General features: G+C 31.9%; 1 protein-coding gene across 1 annotated transcript; it reads right to left on the reverse strand.

The window, feature by feature from the left end:
* Positions 1-572: 572 nt before the first annotated feature.
* Positions 573-5,048, reverse strand: LOC139893004 (uncharacterized). The gene is made up of 8 exons (XM_071876134.1): positions 4,638-5,048; positions 4,195-4,334; positions 3,980-4,079; positions 3,713-3,811; positions 3,130-3,477; positions 2,117-2,209; positions 1,805-2,011; positions 573-1,126 (listed from the first exon to the last, which is right to left on the reverse strand). Exons 1-8 carry the CDS (start codon positions 4,974-4,976, stop codon positions 866-868), a joined length of 1,587 nt encoding a protein of 528 aa, XP_071732235.1. The 5' UTR covers positions 4,977-5,048; the 3' UTR covers positions 573-865.
* Between the last annotated feature and the right edge of the window lie 11,011 nt (positions 5,049-16,059).

Raw genomic sequence — 16,059 nt, forward strand, 5'->3', positions numbered from 1 at the left:
ATCTTCTTTGATCGTATGTTACTTATGTTCTGAGCGAATAGAAATCGTATGGTTTGTAGTCGATGAAACAATGAATCGTATCTGCTAGGTGTAGCAAAACACGATTTACATGATATAACATTAAAACTGACGGTAGAGAAAGGATTGTCTACATCTCACCTCCCCCATACCTCGCATGTGCGGGATTGGGTATTGTTGTTGTTGTATTAAAACTGACGGGACTAAATTACCCTCACATGCTGAGCACGTGACATAACTTAACGCTAGCAATTTAACGAGAGTTAAGCATAAGGTCATCCGTGTCAAAAATCGAAAGATGAGGGTCAACGAGGTCAAAAAATTAGATAAAGGTTATCCGTGTTGTTTCGAACAAAGATCATGGACCAACGGCGCAATTTTGTCTGTACACTACCCAACCCCTCATTTTATCACCTCGGGCGACAATACATAGCATACCAGACTGCTGATCCAAATCCATAATTGCTAATTAGCAGCAGCCAACAAGGGCACAATAAAATAAAACAAGGATGCATAAAATGTAAAAAAACTAAAACAAATTTCTTATAGTCACAACTCTTAAAAGACATTAACTGCAAGTCTGCAACCATAACAGATTCAAAGCATTTGATATTTACAAAAGATTAACAAACTGCAGTCCATAGTACAACAAAAGACTACAAATTTTGAACTGAAATGAGTGACTGACGTTAGACACCCCCGTTAATCAATAAGGGGCTACAAATAACACACAACAATCCTCTCGTTTTGTGAGTGTGAATAAACTCACCATTAATACTCTTGCTGCTAACAATTTGAAGGTCAGGTGAAACAACAATAGTTGATATCCGAGTAATTTAATTACATTTCAAAGTCCAGGTATAGAGTCATTTTTGTATCGCTCTGATGATTGTGATTCAGCTTCTTGGTTTTGTAATTTTGGCTTTTTGATGACGTCAAGAGTTTGTAAATAGTTGTAAGAGGGATTACGAGTTGATGACGGGGCGGGATTACTAATTTTGCTGGCAAGAAAACGGCGAATTAAGGATCTCAAGAATGGAGACATGGTGTCGGGTTCATATTCCAAGTAGTACATCATTCCACCCATACACGCACAGAACAGAACCACCTTTAGCAAAATATAAGCAGCTGTCAGATAATTAATTAATGGATATAATTTGACATTTGTTTAAGTTCAATGCTTTAGACGAAATAACCTCTAGTGACAACAGGATAAACTTGAAAAAGCATATGATTTTTCAACGACAAACTAAGCCTCTTTCTTTACTAAAACCAGATCCAAATTTTAAAAACTTTTACATGTGACGTGTGCTTATGTAGTGAATAGTCAGATGCATTATGCATAGACTATAGTTTATCACTCGGCCGGTACCTTGTTAGGATTAATCGGCCAAATCGGGAATTAGCCGGGCCAAATCGGGGATTAATCGGCCGTGGACCATGTTTGACCGATTTTGACCTACTACATCCGATTTTAACAGACGAAATACGACTTTTGCCCAATTTTGGCTCATTAACCGGTTTTAGTAAGATTAATCAGCCAGCTTCTAAAACGGACTAGTCGGGAATTAATCCTGATCTTAACAACCATATGTATAAAGACAACAATCTGTTTAGATGCAACAAAATTGAAAGGCTTTGCACAATGACATCCTGCTCAGTAAAAAAAAAAATCAAAATTTGGTTCGGGAGAGGAGATGAGACGATGTTTTAAACTTTTAATGGTAATTCACACCAAGTGTTATTAACCATTATTTGGTGACATGAAAAGTTAAAGAAGTTTTACCTCGGCATTCTTGATATCTGGAAGTACACGGCGGTTGACTAATATATACCACAAAGACTCCCCCGCACGTGGAAGAACATACAGTCCAAGTTCTCCTCGTCTACCTTTCTTTTCCAATAGTACAGATAATGCAGCTAATCCGCCAGCAAACCAATACACAACCTTGTGGTCTCGTGACGCTGCTTTTCGATGCAAACAAATGGCTCCCTTGCATTACAAAGAGAAAGTTGTTATGTATAGTCTGAAATAGATATGACCATTCACCTCTTATATAAATAATCAAATATGAGTACTTATATGAGCATGAACTACCTGAAAGATACCAACAAAAGAAGACAGGAATGCGGTTGAGCGAACAGCTCCTGTCACTGCATTCCAACTGGTTTTAAATGGAGCTTCCATAAACTGAACAAGAATTGAAACATGACAAGTATAATTTCTGAAGCAAATGGTCAATGAGAGAGATATATTTTAACTAGAGGTGGCAGCATAGGTAGTAGATCCGGTTGATTAGTCAACGAGTCATGACTAAGACAGACGAAACAGTTTGACCCACACACAATTTGGATCATATTTGTTAACTAAGCTTTCATTTAACAAAGAATTATTATTATTACTTTATTAGAATAGTAAAAACGAGTGTTGTAGAAATCGGGATTTATCCCCGATTAATTGGGGATTAATCAGTTTTTGAGAGGTCTCCGATAGGATTGGTCAAAATCGATCCAAGAAATCGGTCAACAAGAATTAATCGATCGAAGATGTGATAAATTGGTCAAAGACCGTGATTAATCGCTCATATACGGGACTAATCGGTCAAAGTCAAACTTAGTCAACAAATCTCTGGACTTTGAGTCTATTATTGGGCCGCTGTTTTCAGAAGAATTAGGATTCTGAATCTATTATTGGTCTATATTATGTGATTGCTTCTATACATGACTTTTAATTTGTATGTTTATTTTATTTTTATGTTTCTCTTCTATATTTATAGAATTTATTATTTACATGTAAAAAAGTAAAAAATCAATTAATCCCTAATTAATCCACGATTTGACCGATTAATACCTCCAAGGTCCTAACCAATTAATCTCCGATTAGCGGTTTTGCAACCTTGGTAAAAACGATTAATATATAAGCTTTTATGTACCGAAAATAGACTACGGACCTACTTTCAGACCTTTTGACCTTAAATTTTATCAATTGACTCGTTCAAGAAAATAAACAGGCCAAATCAACTTGATCACTAAATCAACAAGGGTCACCTATTAAGACCATATGATAAAACTTGTTTATAAAAACCAACAAGAGTGCATGGGAAAGCTAACCTTTTGCAGACGCAGAACAACAAAAGGTACAAACGTCAGTGAGAAGTAAAGTGGAAACGTTTTCCTGAAGGTAGCTGAAGTGGCATAAGCATTATGAGCCAAACATGAGTTTGTGCCCGGGTGAATTACTGAGCAAGGTATGATAGAAGGAAACTCTTGCAAATCAACCAAATCAGCACCCTTTACGCTTGATAAGTAAGAAGACAGAGATGCAACATCTACTGCTGAACCCCTACAGCATTCCCTAACAGCCTTGTATACAGGCTTAGCAACAGGCCCAGTTTTCTGAATAAAATCTTGATATGATTTTGGCAAGCTCTCAGGGCGCATAACAAAAGCATACATGACCTGCATTCGTTGAGCAAAGAGAGTTATAAATGTAAGTTCATTTGTTATAACATTAAAGGCTAAAGAGTAAACTTCAAGCACCAATATGCACTTGGGGACGAACATTAGGATTCTAATAGTTGCATAAGTATAAGCAAGTTTTCAACTTTGTGTACACCATAAAATCATTAGAAAGGAAAGCTTGATACCCATACTTGTGTGTGTACTTGTACGGTGTAACATAGTTCTCATGTACCTGAGCACATGCCAAAGCAAAGAGTAGTGAATCCCCATGTCTCCAAGAGCTTCCCCATAGGTGGAACTTGTTCTTTGACTTAGCAGAATTATAAGCACACTGTTAAACAGCAACTAAGTTAGAACATATTATAATTATTACTCTTTAACTCTTGCTTGTGTGTTGAAAAATACTTTCGTTAAAAAATCTAAAACCCAAAATTTTAAATTTATATTGGTATAGAACAGTATCTGAGCAAAAGATTGATTGCATAACAAGACAATGTACCTGAGCAAGCCTTGCTAGAAGATACAAAGAAAGTGTTCGCCTGCGGTTGGAATCATCTAATGCTAGAATAGATAAACCTGCGACTGAACCTGCTAAAATTCTGCTCCATCGTCACCTTTAACAAAGTCATATATGGGAACCAGATACAATGAAATCAAGATATTCTACTCTACATCTGTATAAAGAAATGTTTTAGTTATCACACATTAGCTTACGCATTAAATGGCGTTTCTTTCTTTCTGTACTTCCTCAACAAGCATCTTAGAGCATGGTATGACCCGGTAAATCCTCCAAAAAGTAAACCGACCCGGCATGCCTCCTCTCTCACAATCAAGTCCTTCTCCGATACAAGTTGCTGAATGTATAATACAGTTACTATAAAGAATATGCTCAGATAACATAATTTGCAATTTGAAACTAATATAATTCATATATTTTACTATCAATTTCGCTCATGTCTCGGTTCAGAGCCATAGATCATTCATCCAACAGACACTATATACCACACTCTATTTGAATTCGCATTCAATAAATTCAAAACTGGAAACATACATTCATATAAATTCACTTCAATTTCACAATTCACAGTAAATTAGTGGAACTCAATCATTCTAGATTCAATCACATAACCAAATACAACGGAAAAAAAGAAGCAAACCTTTAAATCGAGAAGAGATGAATATGATTTCCGTCGAGCAAGCTTAAAAGCACGGAGTAATATTCCAATGCCAACACGAACACCATAAGATAATAAAAAACTTTGACATAAATTACCGATAGCGTTCGCAACACATGATTCATCGGCGTGATCACACGGCGGATAAAGCATCTTCGTACTGCTTTTTCGCAGTTGTATTTCCTCAATTGCTTCTCTCAATCGATCCTCCGCCTCGCGTAGACGGCGCTCCGCTGCCTCTCCGTCGAATGCATCGGATGACGGTAGCGGAGATGCGTCGGTGGATGTTGAATTTGATTTTGAATCGGTGAGAGAATGCATTTTTTAGGTATAAGGGTTTCTGCAATTCTGCAGATATATAGATATAGATATGGTGGTATATATATTTTAAATTTAATTAATTTTGATTTCAGATACAAACTCGAGGTATGGAGGATGATAGGATGTACAAGTAGTTCTGAAAATGTACAAATATTTAAAGCAGTGTTGATTTTGTGGGCCATAGAAACCGGGTTATGGACCCCTAAGGCCACTTTTGCAATGGTATTGTTACCACCATCGTTAATGGCCGCCACCGTGTCACGACCACCACCAGCAACCCGTCATCGGCTTCGTCAGTGGAGCCTGCAACGGAAGGCTCACAGAGAAAAGTGGGTCCCAACAAACTAAACTCCGTATCAATCAAACGTTCATTTCCCAATTTCTCACTTTTTTTTTTTTTTTTTTTTTTTTTTTTTAGAACGGCAAGTTAGTTTTCATCTCACGGTTAGTGGTTCTTTTCCGATTTTTATAAAACCTTATAATCAATCTCACATAAGTTTTTAATCGATGTGAGTAATTCTCAGCTAGTGACATATCCACCGATCGCATTGTTAATTTTATTAAATTGACCTAATTCTGCTCAGCTCATAATTTCAATTTGTTATTTGTAATAGAAGATCCCAAGGGAGATTTTGTAAAATTGAATGATCCGGACGGTGGTGGTGCCGGTGGCTGTCCAGCGCCGTCATCGGTGATGGCGAGTGGTGGTTTTGGCGTTTCATCTTGTGGTGGTTAAAGCTTGCTCTTGTGCTGATATTTTTTGCTGGTTTACGAAGTATGTTATTTTTATTTATTTATTTATCCTATATTAATATTTAATAATAATTTAAATTGGTTAAAGTTTGAAATTGAGTGTATAATAGTGAGTGTTTAGTGAAAGGATTGTGAAAGAAATGTTAAAGTGTTTGTGCTGATGTGGCAGGGAAAATGTATGTTAAAGTTGTGAACCATTGTGTGGCCTAACCACTGTAGTGGTGTGGGCCATGTTAGTGGTTGCTTGACATGACCATTAGTTGCGTCGATTATTTAAGGTAAAATAAAATAATTTTTTATAGAGCAAATACATTTTTTAGAGAGTTCGAAAGGTATTGTCTTCGAAGCCAACCGACCAGCAGAGTACCGACGGTAACGGGTCGCCATGCCTCGCACCCTGCACTTCGCCCTTTGTTTCGCCCTTTGTTTCGCCCTTTTCCATTTCTTTCCAAAGCGTGATCGTGGACGGATAAAAGCCAAAGAAATATTATTGTTTGAAATAAAAAAAATCCCAACGGCAATTAACGGTCAGTTTTTAATTTTTTATCATCTTCAAATTTATTTATTATATACTCTGTATATATACATATCCATATTCCATATCTTAATTCATTTCAACATTTTCAATTCAAGTAACACAAAATTCTCACCTAGAGGTGTTCGTTCGGTTGGTTTATGGTTTACGTGGTTTATTCGGTTTGGTTTATTCGGTTTTCAAGAATATTTTTGAGAACCAATAACCGAACCAAATTTGACAAAACCAAACCAATTCAACCAAATAAGATATCGGTTTACATGGTTCGGTTTCGGTTTAACCAATTTAAAACTCATTGATAAAAAAGTGTGTAGTTTTATATCTTTTTGAGAAAAACAAACATATTTTATTGATTAAACTATAAGTATACAATATTGATTAAACTATAAGTATAGGCGGGTTCAATTTTATAGCATATGAATATGGATAAAATAAATGAAATATTTAACATTTAATATATATATACCATTGATAGTAGTATATTTCGGTTTTTCGGTTTGAAACCAAATGTTTATTTTACAAACCAAATCCAAACCGTAAACCGTTAATATTTTCGAGTGAAACCAATAAACCAAACCAAAACCAAATAAGTCAACCCACTTTAACCAAATCGATTTGGTTCGGTCGGTTTCGTGGGCGAAACCGTTTAATGCACACCCCTATTCTGACCAACATTTAAGTTCAGAAAAAAAACAAAATTCAGACGGAAAAGCAAAAAAAAAAGAGAACAAGTTCAAGATTGAAACGCAATCGAGCAAGATATGTTTCAACATTTACTCGATACGCAACAAACTAGCGGTTTTTCTCAATTTGCAAATACCAACCCATTTACAAATATGCTTCAAAATGTTCAACCACAACAAACACAACAACTTCCATACTACCCGAATCAACAACAAACACAACGACGTCATACTACCCGAACCAACATCATCAACAATTTCCAACACCAAACACTACACCTTATTATCCAACACTACCCGACGAATCGGATGACGAAGAAGTTCCCGAAACGCCACAAAAATCGCGCCTGAGACCGAACCCGAAGCCGTAGCCAATCTGAAAGGAAAGAAAGTGAAGTGTCCAAAAATTCCTTGGACCAACTTGAAAACTACAATTTTAGCCGAGCGTTTTGTGTATGTTTCCAAACATCCGGACACAGGAAACTCACAAACGTTTAATTCAATTTGGGGTGAAGTTCGAAGACAATATAATTCGACAGTTCAAGAGCAAAGACATGCGAATCAAATTAGTGGGAAATGTAGTAAAATGACACGGGATGTTAAGCAATTTATCGCAACACGACCCGAAACAATTCAAGCAACAAACCAAAAGGCCAATTAATTTTGAGGATGTGTGGCGATTTCTAAGAGATTTTCCGAAGTTTTTACAAGGTGGAGGTATTACGGCTACCAACAAAAGAAAACAAGCCGATGATATACCAATTAAACAAGCCAAGGAAAGTTCCAACCCGAACACAAAAACGAACCCGGACCCAAGTCAATTTGAAAATTCATTTAAGGATAAAGACCCAATATGACGTCCTCCAAGTCGAGCAAAAAATCAGAGGAATTCGTACCATTATTTACATACATAAGTTCGATCACTTTGGATCACTTGTTAACTTCAACCAGTTTTTCGACGAGGCTCCGTTCACGAACCGTATGAACCACTTGTCAACCGGAAATGAACTCACGTTCTTCAATTTGTTGATAATAGGAGTACCTACAGTCATTCTTGACAAATCTATGAACCAAATTTAATTTCAATTTGAAATTTGATATGAAGAAGATGAAAGAAGTTAGGGTTAAAATTTTTGGGTGTGGGATGAAACTAAGTAAATAAGGTAGTTAATGTGATGATGAAATTACAACCCGTTGATATGAAGATGAACCGTCGTCGATGACGGTGGTAGTAGCACACGATGAAGACGATGGATGATAAAATGAGATGATGGACATTGATAAGTTAAAATGAGATGAAAGATGATGATAAGTTAAAATGAGATGATAGATGAAGATCTGAATTACGAGTACTGTGAACAAGATAAATAAAGAAAAATAAAATAAAAACGTCTTTTTATAAATAATTTTAACCACTAATAAAATTTCTAAAAAACAACACCTATACAACAATTCATCAGCAAAGTCATCGACACATAAGCTTGATAAAAATTATCAGGTCAAAGTTTTATATTTATTTATAATGACACATACATAATATAATTATTATCTACACTATTATATTTTTTCGAGTATATTGTTTACGTTGAAATAAAAGTAAAATTATATCATTGATTTGTAACTTAACACTATTTTAATTATTAAATTTAATTTAAATTTGGAAATTAAAAGAGGTGCACAAAGATACAAGCTGCAAGGAAAGTATGGTCCCACAGTAGACATCTAGAAAACCACCAAATCCACTTCATAGGAAAATTAAGATAATAATGTTCCAGGTAATTTCCCTTGCCATTGAAAAATACGGAGTAATCAAAACAGTTATATCCAAATTTGATGAGGTGAGAAATAAACCATATATCTCACGTACCATTGAAATGATTCTGGAATCACGAATTTGTTTAAACAAAACAGTTTAATGATATATTTTAAATATTAAGTGAATTTAAATACTAAAGTCATTTAGTTTAATGACCCGATATATTCCGACTAAGAAACTTCTCGTTGTTTTTACAGACACATTGATGTACTTAACTTGGTCGGAATAAATGAACTATATATATTTTCTCACCATCATCTTTCAATTTTTATCATACTACGTAGTTACTATTTTTCTTGTCATAAAAGACTACACAGAACCTTCTATTAAAACGTGTATTTCACATACATATATAACGTAATTAATCTCGTAAAGAGAACTTATATTTGAATTTAAATAATAATATAATAATAATTAATGAGAGTGAATTTCTTTTCAAAAAATATGAAATAAATAAGTAGATTTAATTTAATTAGTCATTAATTAGATTAATGACATCACCTTAAGGGCTTAGATTTTTTTCTTTTTCTTTTTGATTTTTTTAACAAAAGAATTAGCCTAATAATGACATCATCATTATAGAATTTTAATAGAAACTATAGATACGTGGTAGTTAATTAGAACTTTAATGTGATCTAGTTGTCTATATATAATTATACATTATATATTATATATGATGAGTCATCATCAAAAGGAAAGTATTAAGGGGGAAGTAAATTTTTTATTTTCATTTTTTGATTTTTAATTTTTTTTTTCAGATCACATGAAAATATAAACATTTAAAAAAGACAGTTTGTGATAAATGTTAGTATTATTTTGACAAAATAACGCTCGAAGAAATAAATGATAACATTCATCATGAATAATGTTTCAATTAGATTTTTTTTTCATCGTTTTTTTATCTTGTGTGAAGTGTTTTTTTTCAAAATTTAGCTCGATTTAGAATTTAGGGTTTAGTGTTTTGGGTTTAGTCCCTCAACCCAAAACTCAAAACCCTAAACCCTAAACTCTAAACTGTTCGTGTTAAAAATTTAATCTAAACTCTAATTTCTAAACCCTAAACCCTAAGTTCTGAATTCTTTTTGGGTAAGCAAGGAAACCCTCCTATGAACGAGCACATTGGCTCCCCATAGAAGGTAAAACCTCCGGTAATCAAGCCTCCCGAGCGCGAGACCTGGTACAGGGTGAATTGTGCATTATGCGCATTTTCTAGTCACACTCTCTTTTTGAACAATTTGGCATAGCCAAGGATTGAACCCGGGTGGTGTGCTTCATTGGGCAACTCGGTGGCCACTTAGGCATATGATGCATGTTAAGCGTTTTCGGCCAAAATAATAACATTTATCACGAAGTGTCTTATTAAATGTTCATATTTTCATATATTTTCATATGATCTTAATTTAAAAAAAAATTTAAAAAAAAATTACTTCTCCTCAAAAAAGTGTTCTCCTCTTGATTAAAACACTATATTATATATTATAATATAATATGTTTCAAAATTAATAAAAGTAAAGTTCAATTGTATTAAGTTCTTGTTAGTCATCAAATAATTGAAAACACCCATTGAAGATTAGAGACAATCGCAAACGTGTGAAGTATATCACTTTCACAGTTACATTGATCTGCATCATCTGTTATAATTCAATGGGTCATGGATGCAGACATTTATATTAGCAGTGCGGTATTAGTGGAACTCAAAGGGGGTATATGCCCCACCTAGATTTTACGGAACAAAAAATTTTACACTAAAATTTTTTTTTTTTACAAAAACATAAGTTTTTTTTAGTGTTTACCCCTGCTGACAATGAAAAATTTATTAAATTTTTACACCGCCCCGTCCATATTCGAGTTCAAGTTCCGCCACTGTATATTAGAGACACTTTATAAATACAGTTTTAACAATAAATAAGCTGCACGTAAACATCTTGTAAAACACTAACAAAATTGTCTGTATCAGCTACTCCTGAGCCAAAAAAATGTGCGAAAATATGTCAAGAAAACCTTCGATTAGAGATGCCTTAAGAACTAACCCATCGTATCTCGATGAGAAAATGGTTTTTCATTAATCAAAACTATGTTATCTAAAAGATTTTTGAAATATTATGATGGCCTTTTATTTTGTATTATTATTATTACGGAGTATTTCTTAACACAAGTTCGTTGTTTGCAAATATTAAATTTTAAACTAATATTAGTGTGTTTTCACGCGGTTGAGGTCAACATTTTCAAACTAGAAACAGAGTATACGAGGTCAATGGACATGTTCCAAGCAAACACCATATATTAATTACACTTAAGCCCCTAGAGGTTCAAGTATGTTAAATCAACCCCTCATACATATTCACTCCACAAATAAACTAACCAGATGGAGGTGTCAAACTCTCGAGGTCTTAGACGTAGTTGGATGTCTTCATGGTAAGGTATGAATCGTTGGGTGATTTTTAATGGTTCAGGTGTCGACGATGTCTTCCACACCGATTGTTTTTGCCCATTTGTAACACCCCACCAAAATCGTCATTGACGCAGATGTTAACTCTGGTCCCAGTGCTTGGTTTGACTTCTAAGTAACAGCAGAGTTCTACAGCGGAAGCAATATATCTAATGTGACAACCCGAAAATTTCCAACCAAATTTAAACTTTAATCTTTATATGTTTCCGACACCGAAAATTTCCAACCAAATTTAAACTTTAATCTTTATATGTTTCCGACACGATAAGCAATATTTGTTAAGTTAAATTTCAAGAATTTTAAACTATGTTCATACATTCATTCAACCTCGACCAAGTTCCAACGATTCACGAACCATTAAACGAATATGATTATATATGTATATGTGTATATATATTATAACTTGAAACGTAAACAAAATGTTAGATTAAATACTTTATATGATTGTATCTGTTTCAAATTGTTTGTCAATGGAATTAGAAGATAAGATCAAATGATTGAATTATCAGATATATTGAATTATGATTACAAGTCTCTGTTGAAAGGCCCACGTTGATTTGAGAAATCTTTCCATTTTAACAATATTCGGAAAATGATAAAGTGATTTATAAATAAGAACAAATTGTCAATCATTGAGAACTAGACAAAGGATAGTGGAAGATTGAATCTCATAAAGACTCGATTGATCTATTTAGTTTCAAACGTACAAAAACGTTTTCAATTTAAAAAGAACTTTATTATTAAAACGTATATAACTTTTATAAATATCTAGAACCACTTTTGACAACTCATTACTTAACTAGTATGATAAAGATAACGATATTTATATTTTATTTTATTAAATATATATAACGATTTAAATTAATATTATATATATTTATACGCGTATTATACGTACATAGTTTTATACTTTTACTATACTTAAACTTTACCTTTACTTTATTTTTACTTTACTTTAACTTTAATAATTCACTTTAATAATTCATACTTTAATAATTCATACTTTAATAATTCACTTTAATAATTCATACTTTAATAATTCACTTTAATAATCGTTATTATCATTAAAGTTATAATTAGTATTATTATAATTATTATTATTATTAGTATTATTATTATTATTATCATTATTAATATATATATCATTATTTAAAAATAGTTATTGTTATTGTTATTATTATTATTACTATATTATCATTAAGATAATTATTAGTATTATCGTTAATAATGTTATAGTAACTATCATTATTAATATTAGTGTAATTAAAACAAATATTTGTAACACCTAATTATTTTGATTACTATTATTATCATTATTATGAACACGGTATAAAAGACGATTAAAAGCAATTAAACGAAATGATTAGGAAATAATGAGTAAGAGTATCATGATAAAATTAAAATATTATAAGATATTGATTTAGATAAAATTATCGTTCTTATTATTTTTATCATTACTATTATTATTAAAAGTATCGTTAGTATTAAAACTATCATTTTAACAAAAATTATCATTTTAATAGAAATGTCATTGTTACTATAAAATATCATTATTATTATTATTATTATTTTAAATAGAATTATTATTTTAAAGATAATATTAAAAATTATCGTAAATATTAAAGTTATTATAATTAAAATTATCGTTTTATCATAATGTCATTTAGTAATTATAAATATTGATATTTTTATAATAATAATTATTATTACAAAATAATACAACTTTTACTTACTATCATTATAGATATTATTTTATCAAATAAATATGTGATACAAACATATTTTACTACGTGTAATAACTTACTTTTACCTATCATATTATCTTTATGATATTAAATGAACCCTATAAATTTTATTACTTAATATATATAAAAGTATATTTTATTATATAAATTTAATATAAAATTTTATTTATTAATAAATAAATTATATTATTTACTCTAATAAATCTTTTAAAAATATTTAAAAATATAAAACGACGATATTTAAACTATATATTAATCATGTATAGATTTTTGGAAAATATTTTGAGTCAAATTTACTTTTGTTGACTTTTGCATATTAGTCTCGAGCATTAGGATTGTGGTACACTATGACTTGACCTAATTTGTTAGACAAATATTGACCAACACAAATATATATAATTAATTTAGGTTCGTGAATCCGAGACCAACCTTGCACTTGTTCAATGACGTTATATGTATTTTTACTACGAAATACAGTATGGTGAGTTTCATTTGCCTTTTTACCCTTTATATTTTTGGGACTGAGAATACATGTGCTTTTATAAATGTTTGACGAAATAGACACAAGTAATTGAAACTACATTCTATGGTTGAATTATCGAAATCGAATATGCCCCTTTTTATTAAAGTCTGGTAATCTAAGAATTAGGGAACAGACACCCTAATTGACGCGAATCCTAAAGATAGATCTATTGGGCCTAACAAACCCCATCCAAAGTACCGGATGCTTTAGTACTTCGAAATTTATATCATGTCCGAAGGAGGATCCCGGAATGATAGGGGATATTCTTATATGTATTTAGTTAATGTCGGTTACCAGGTGTTCACCATATGAATGATTATTTTTGTCTCTATGCATGGGACGTATATTTATGAGAACTGGAAATGAAATTCTTGTGATCTATTAAAATGATGGAAATAAATGATTATGATAAACTAATGAACTCACCAACTTTTTGGTTGACACTTTAAAGCATGTTTATTCTCAGGTGTTAAAGAAATCTTTCGATGTGCATTTGCTCATTTTAAAGATATTACTTGGAGTCTTTCATAGCATATTTCAAAGAACGTTGCATTCGAGTCATTGAGTTCATCAAAGATTATTATTAAATCAATTTATAGTTGGATAGTGGATATTATGAAATGGTATGCATGCCTGTCAATTTTCGATGTAAAGAAAGTTTGTTTTTTAAAAACGAATGCAATGTTTGTAAAATGTATCATATAGAGGTCAAATACCTCGCAATGTAATCAACTATTGTGAATCATTTATAATGTATATGAACGGGTCCTTTCATCTAAGTACCTGAGACAAAACATGCTTAAAGTGTCAACCAAAATGGTTGAGTGAACAACATAGGTTTATCAATAATAACCAAGTTTTTAGACCACAAGATTTAATTATAAAGTTTAATCAGTTCGGTAGTAGTGCTAGTGTATATGATATCGATACTAACCATAAGTTACCCTAAACACATCACGTTCGTGTCGTGCATCATTATTATGTATCCATTGACCAACGGTCATCCGGATAGAGACGTCACTCTCCATAGTGCTATTCACAATAACTAAGCTTGCCTTTATACGTAGCAACTAATGATATCATGGTAGGGATTTAGCATGAATCAAAGCATGTTAGCACAGTTTGAACTAATCAAAATAAAGTTTGAGTACTCGTGTCTAAGCGTAAAACAGTTTAAAAGCAAGCATGTGTCTCACCCCAAAGTTCAAAATAAGTATATAAAGAAAGTTAAAAAGTGGGGTTATGAAGTTCACCTTAATAGAATATAGATACTCCACGCAAGTTATATGATCGGATTGTTGAACACGGAGATCTCAACCTAGAGATATTATGTTCGATTAGTTAATGTCTAATAGACATAAAGTTTGTTTATTAATATAGCAAACTATATTAACAGTGACCGTTCTCAAGAAAAGTTATATTTATATAAGTGATAATATACTTAGTGTACTTAAGTGTTACTATATAGATAAGTGTATAAGTTATACTAATAATAGTATTATTAGTCTTTAATTATTCAACTATTATGTAACTTATCATTATATGTTACATATATAATTATACTGTGATGACCCGGAAAATTCTGACCAAATTTAAACTTAATCTTGTATGATTAACGTTTCCGACACGATAAACAAAGTCTATGAAGTTAAATCTCAAAATTTTGAACTGTTCAATTAACCTTCGATTGTTCTCAACGAAACGCGAACAATTATATATAGATACATATACTATAACTTGAAAACGTAACAAAGTGTTGAGGATATGATACTGTGCATTAAACTTATTGGTTTGATTATCTGATTGATATATTTAACTACAGAGTTAAAAGATTATGCCAAACGATTCAAGTAAAAGATATTTACTGAGTTTCTTAAGAATTATGATATTATTACGTGTCTCTGTTGAGAGGTCCACGTTGATTTGAGAAATCATTCATTTTAACGGTATTCGGAATAAATGGTGAATTATTTGTTTAAATAACGTAATTTGGACACATACAATAATAAGGAATATTAACTGTTAAGAATTTATTTTATGAATAACTTGTGATACGTATTTTAAAACGTGTTTATAAATATTGAAAATAGATATTAACTTGGTTATGAAACGTTTGATAAATACTATTATATTAATAAATAACGAGACAATGATTTATAGAAGTAAATGACCAAAATACTCGAAAGTTTAAGATATACTTTGGGTGGTATAATTTAGGGATAATTTAAGGCTATATTTTGACAAAGGTACGTGTCCCAGAATGAAAATTACAAGTTTTCTCAGCGTACGAAGGGACACTCGAAAAACCGGAACCAGGACATAAGTCGCGTAACAACGTACGACTTATCGGAACAAAAATTACAAGTTAACTATGCATGTGAATTTAATATAATATATAATTAATTATATAAATTAAATATATTATATATATTATTAATTATTATGTCGACAAACAAAAATACAAAAAAATGTGAGCTGGATTTTGGGGCCATGCGATCGCATGGAAAATAGGCATAAAACCCATGCGATCGCATGGGGTCAGATTTCAGGAAAGGTCTATAAATTGAATTCGTTTTTGC

The sequence above is a fragment of the Rutidosis leptorrhynchoides genome, chromosome 2, assembly GCF_046630445.1.
Source record: "Rutidosis leptorrhynchoides isolate AG116_Rl617_1_P2 chromosome 2, CSIRO_AGI_Rlap_v1, whole genome shotgun sequence".
Classification (NCBI taxonomy): domain Eukaryota; kingdom Viridiplantae; phylum Streptophyta; class Magnoliopsida; order Asterales; family Asteraceae; genus Rutidosis; species Rutidosis leptorrhynchoides.

Coding starts and splice junctions, on each gene's coding strand:
- LOC139893004 (XM_071876134.1), bottom strand. CDS start 4,976: ATGCATTCTCTCACCGATTCAAAATCAAATTCAACATCCACCGACGCA. Junction 3,478..3,712: donor TTGCTTTGGCATGTGCTCAG/GTACATGAGAAC, acceptor CAACGAATGCAG/GTCATGTATGCTTTTGTTAT. Junction 2,012..2,116: donor CTTTTGTTGGTATCTTTCAG/GTAGTTCATGCT, acceptor TTGTAATGCAAG/GGAGCCATTTGTTTGCATCG.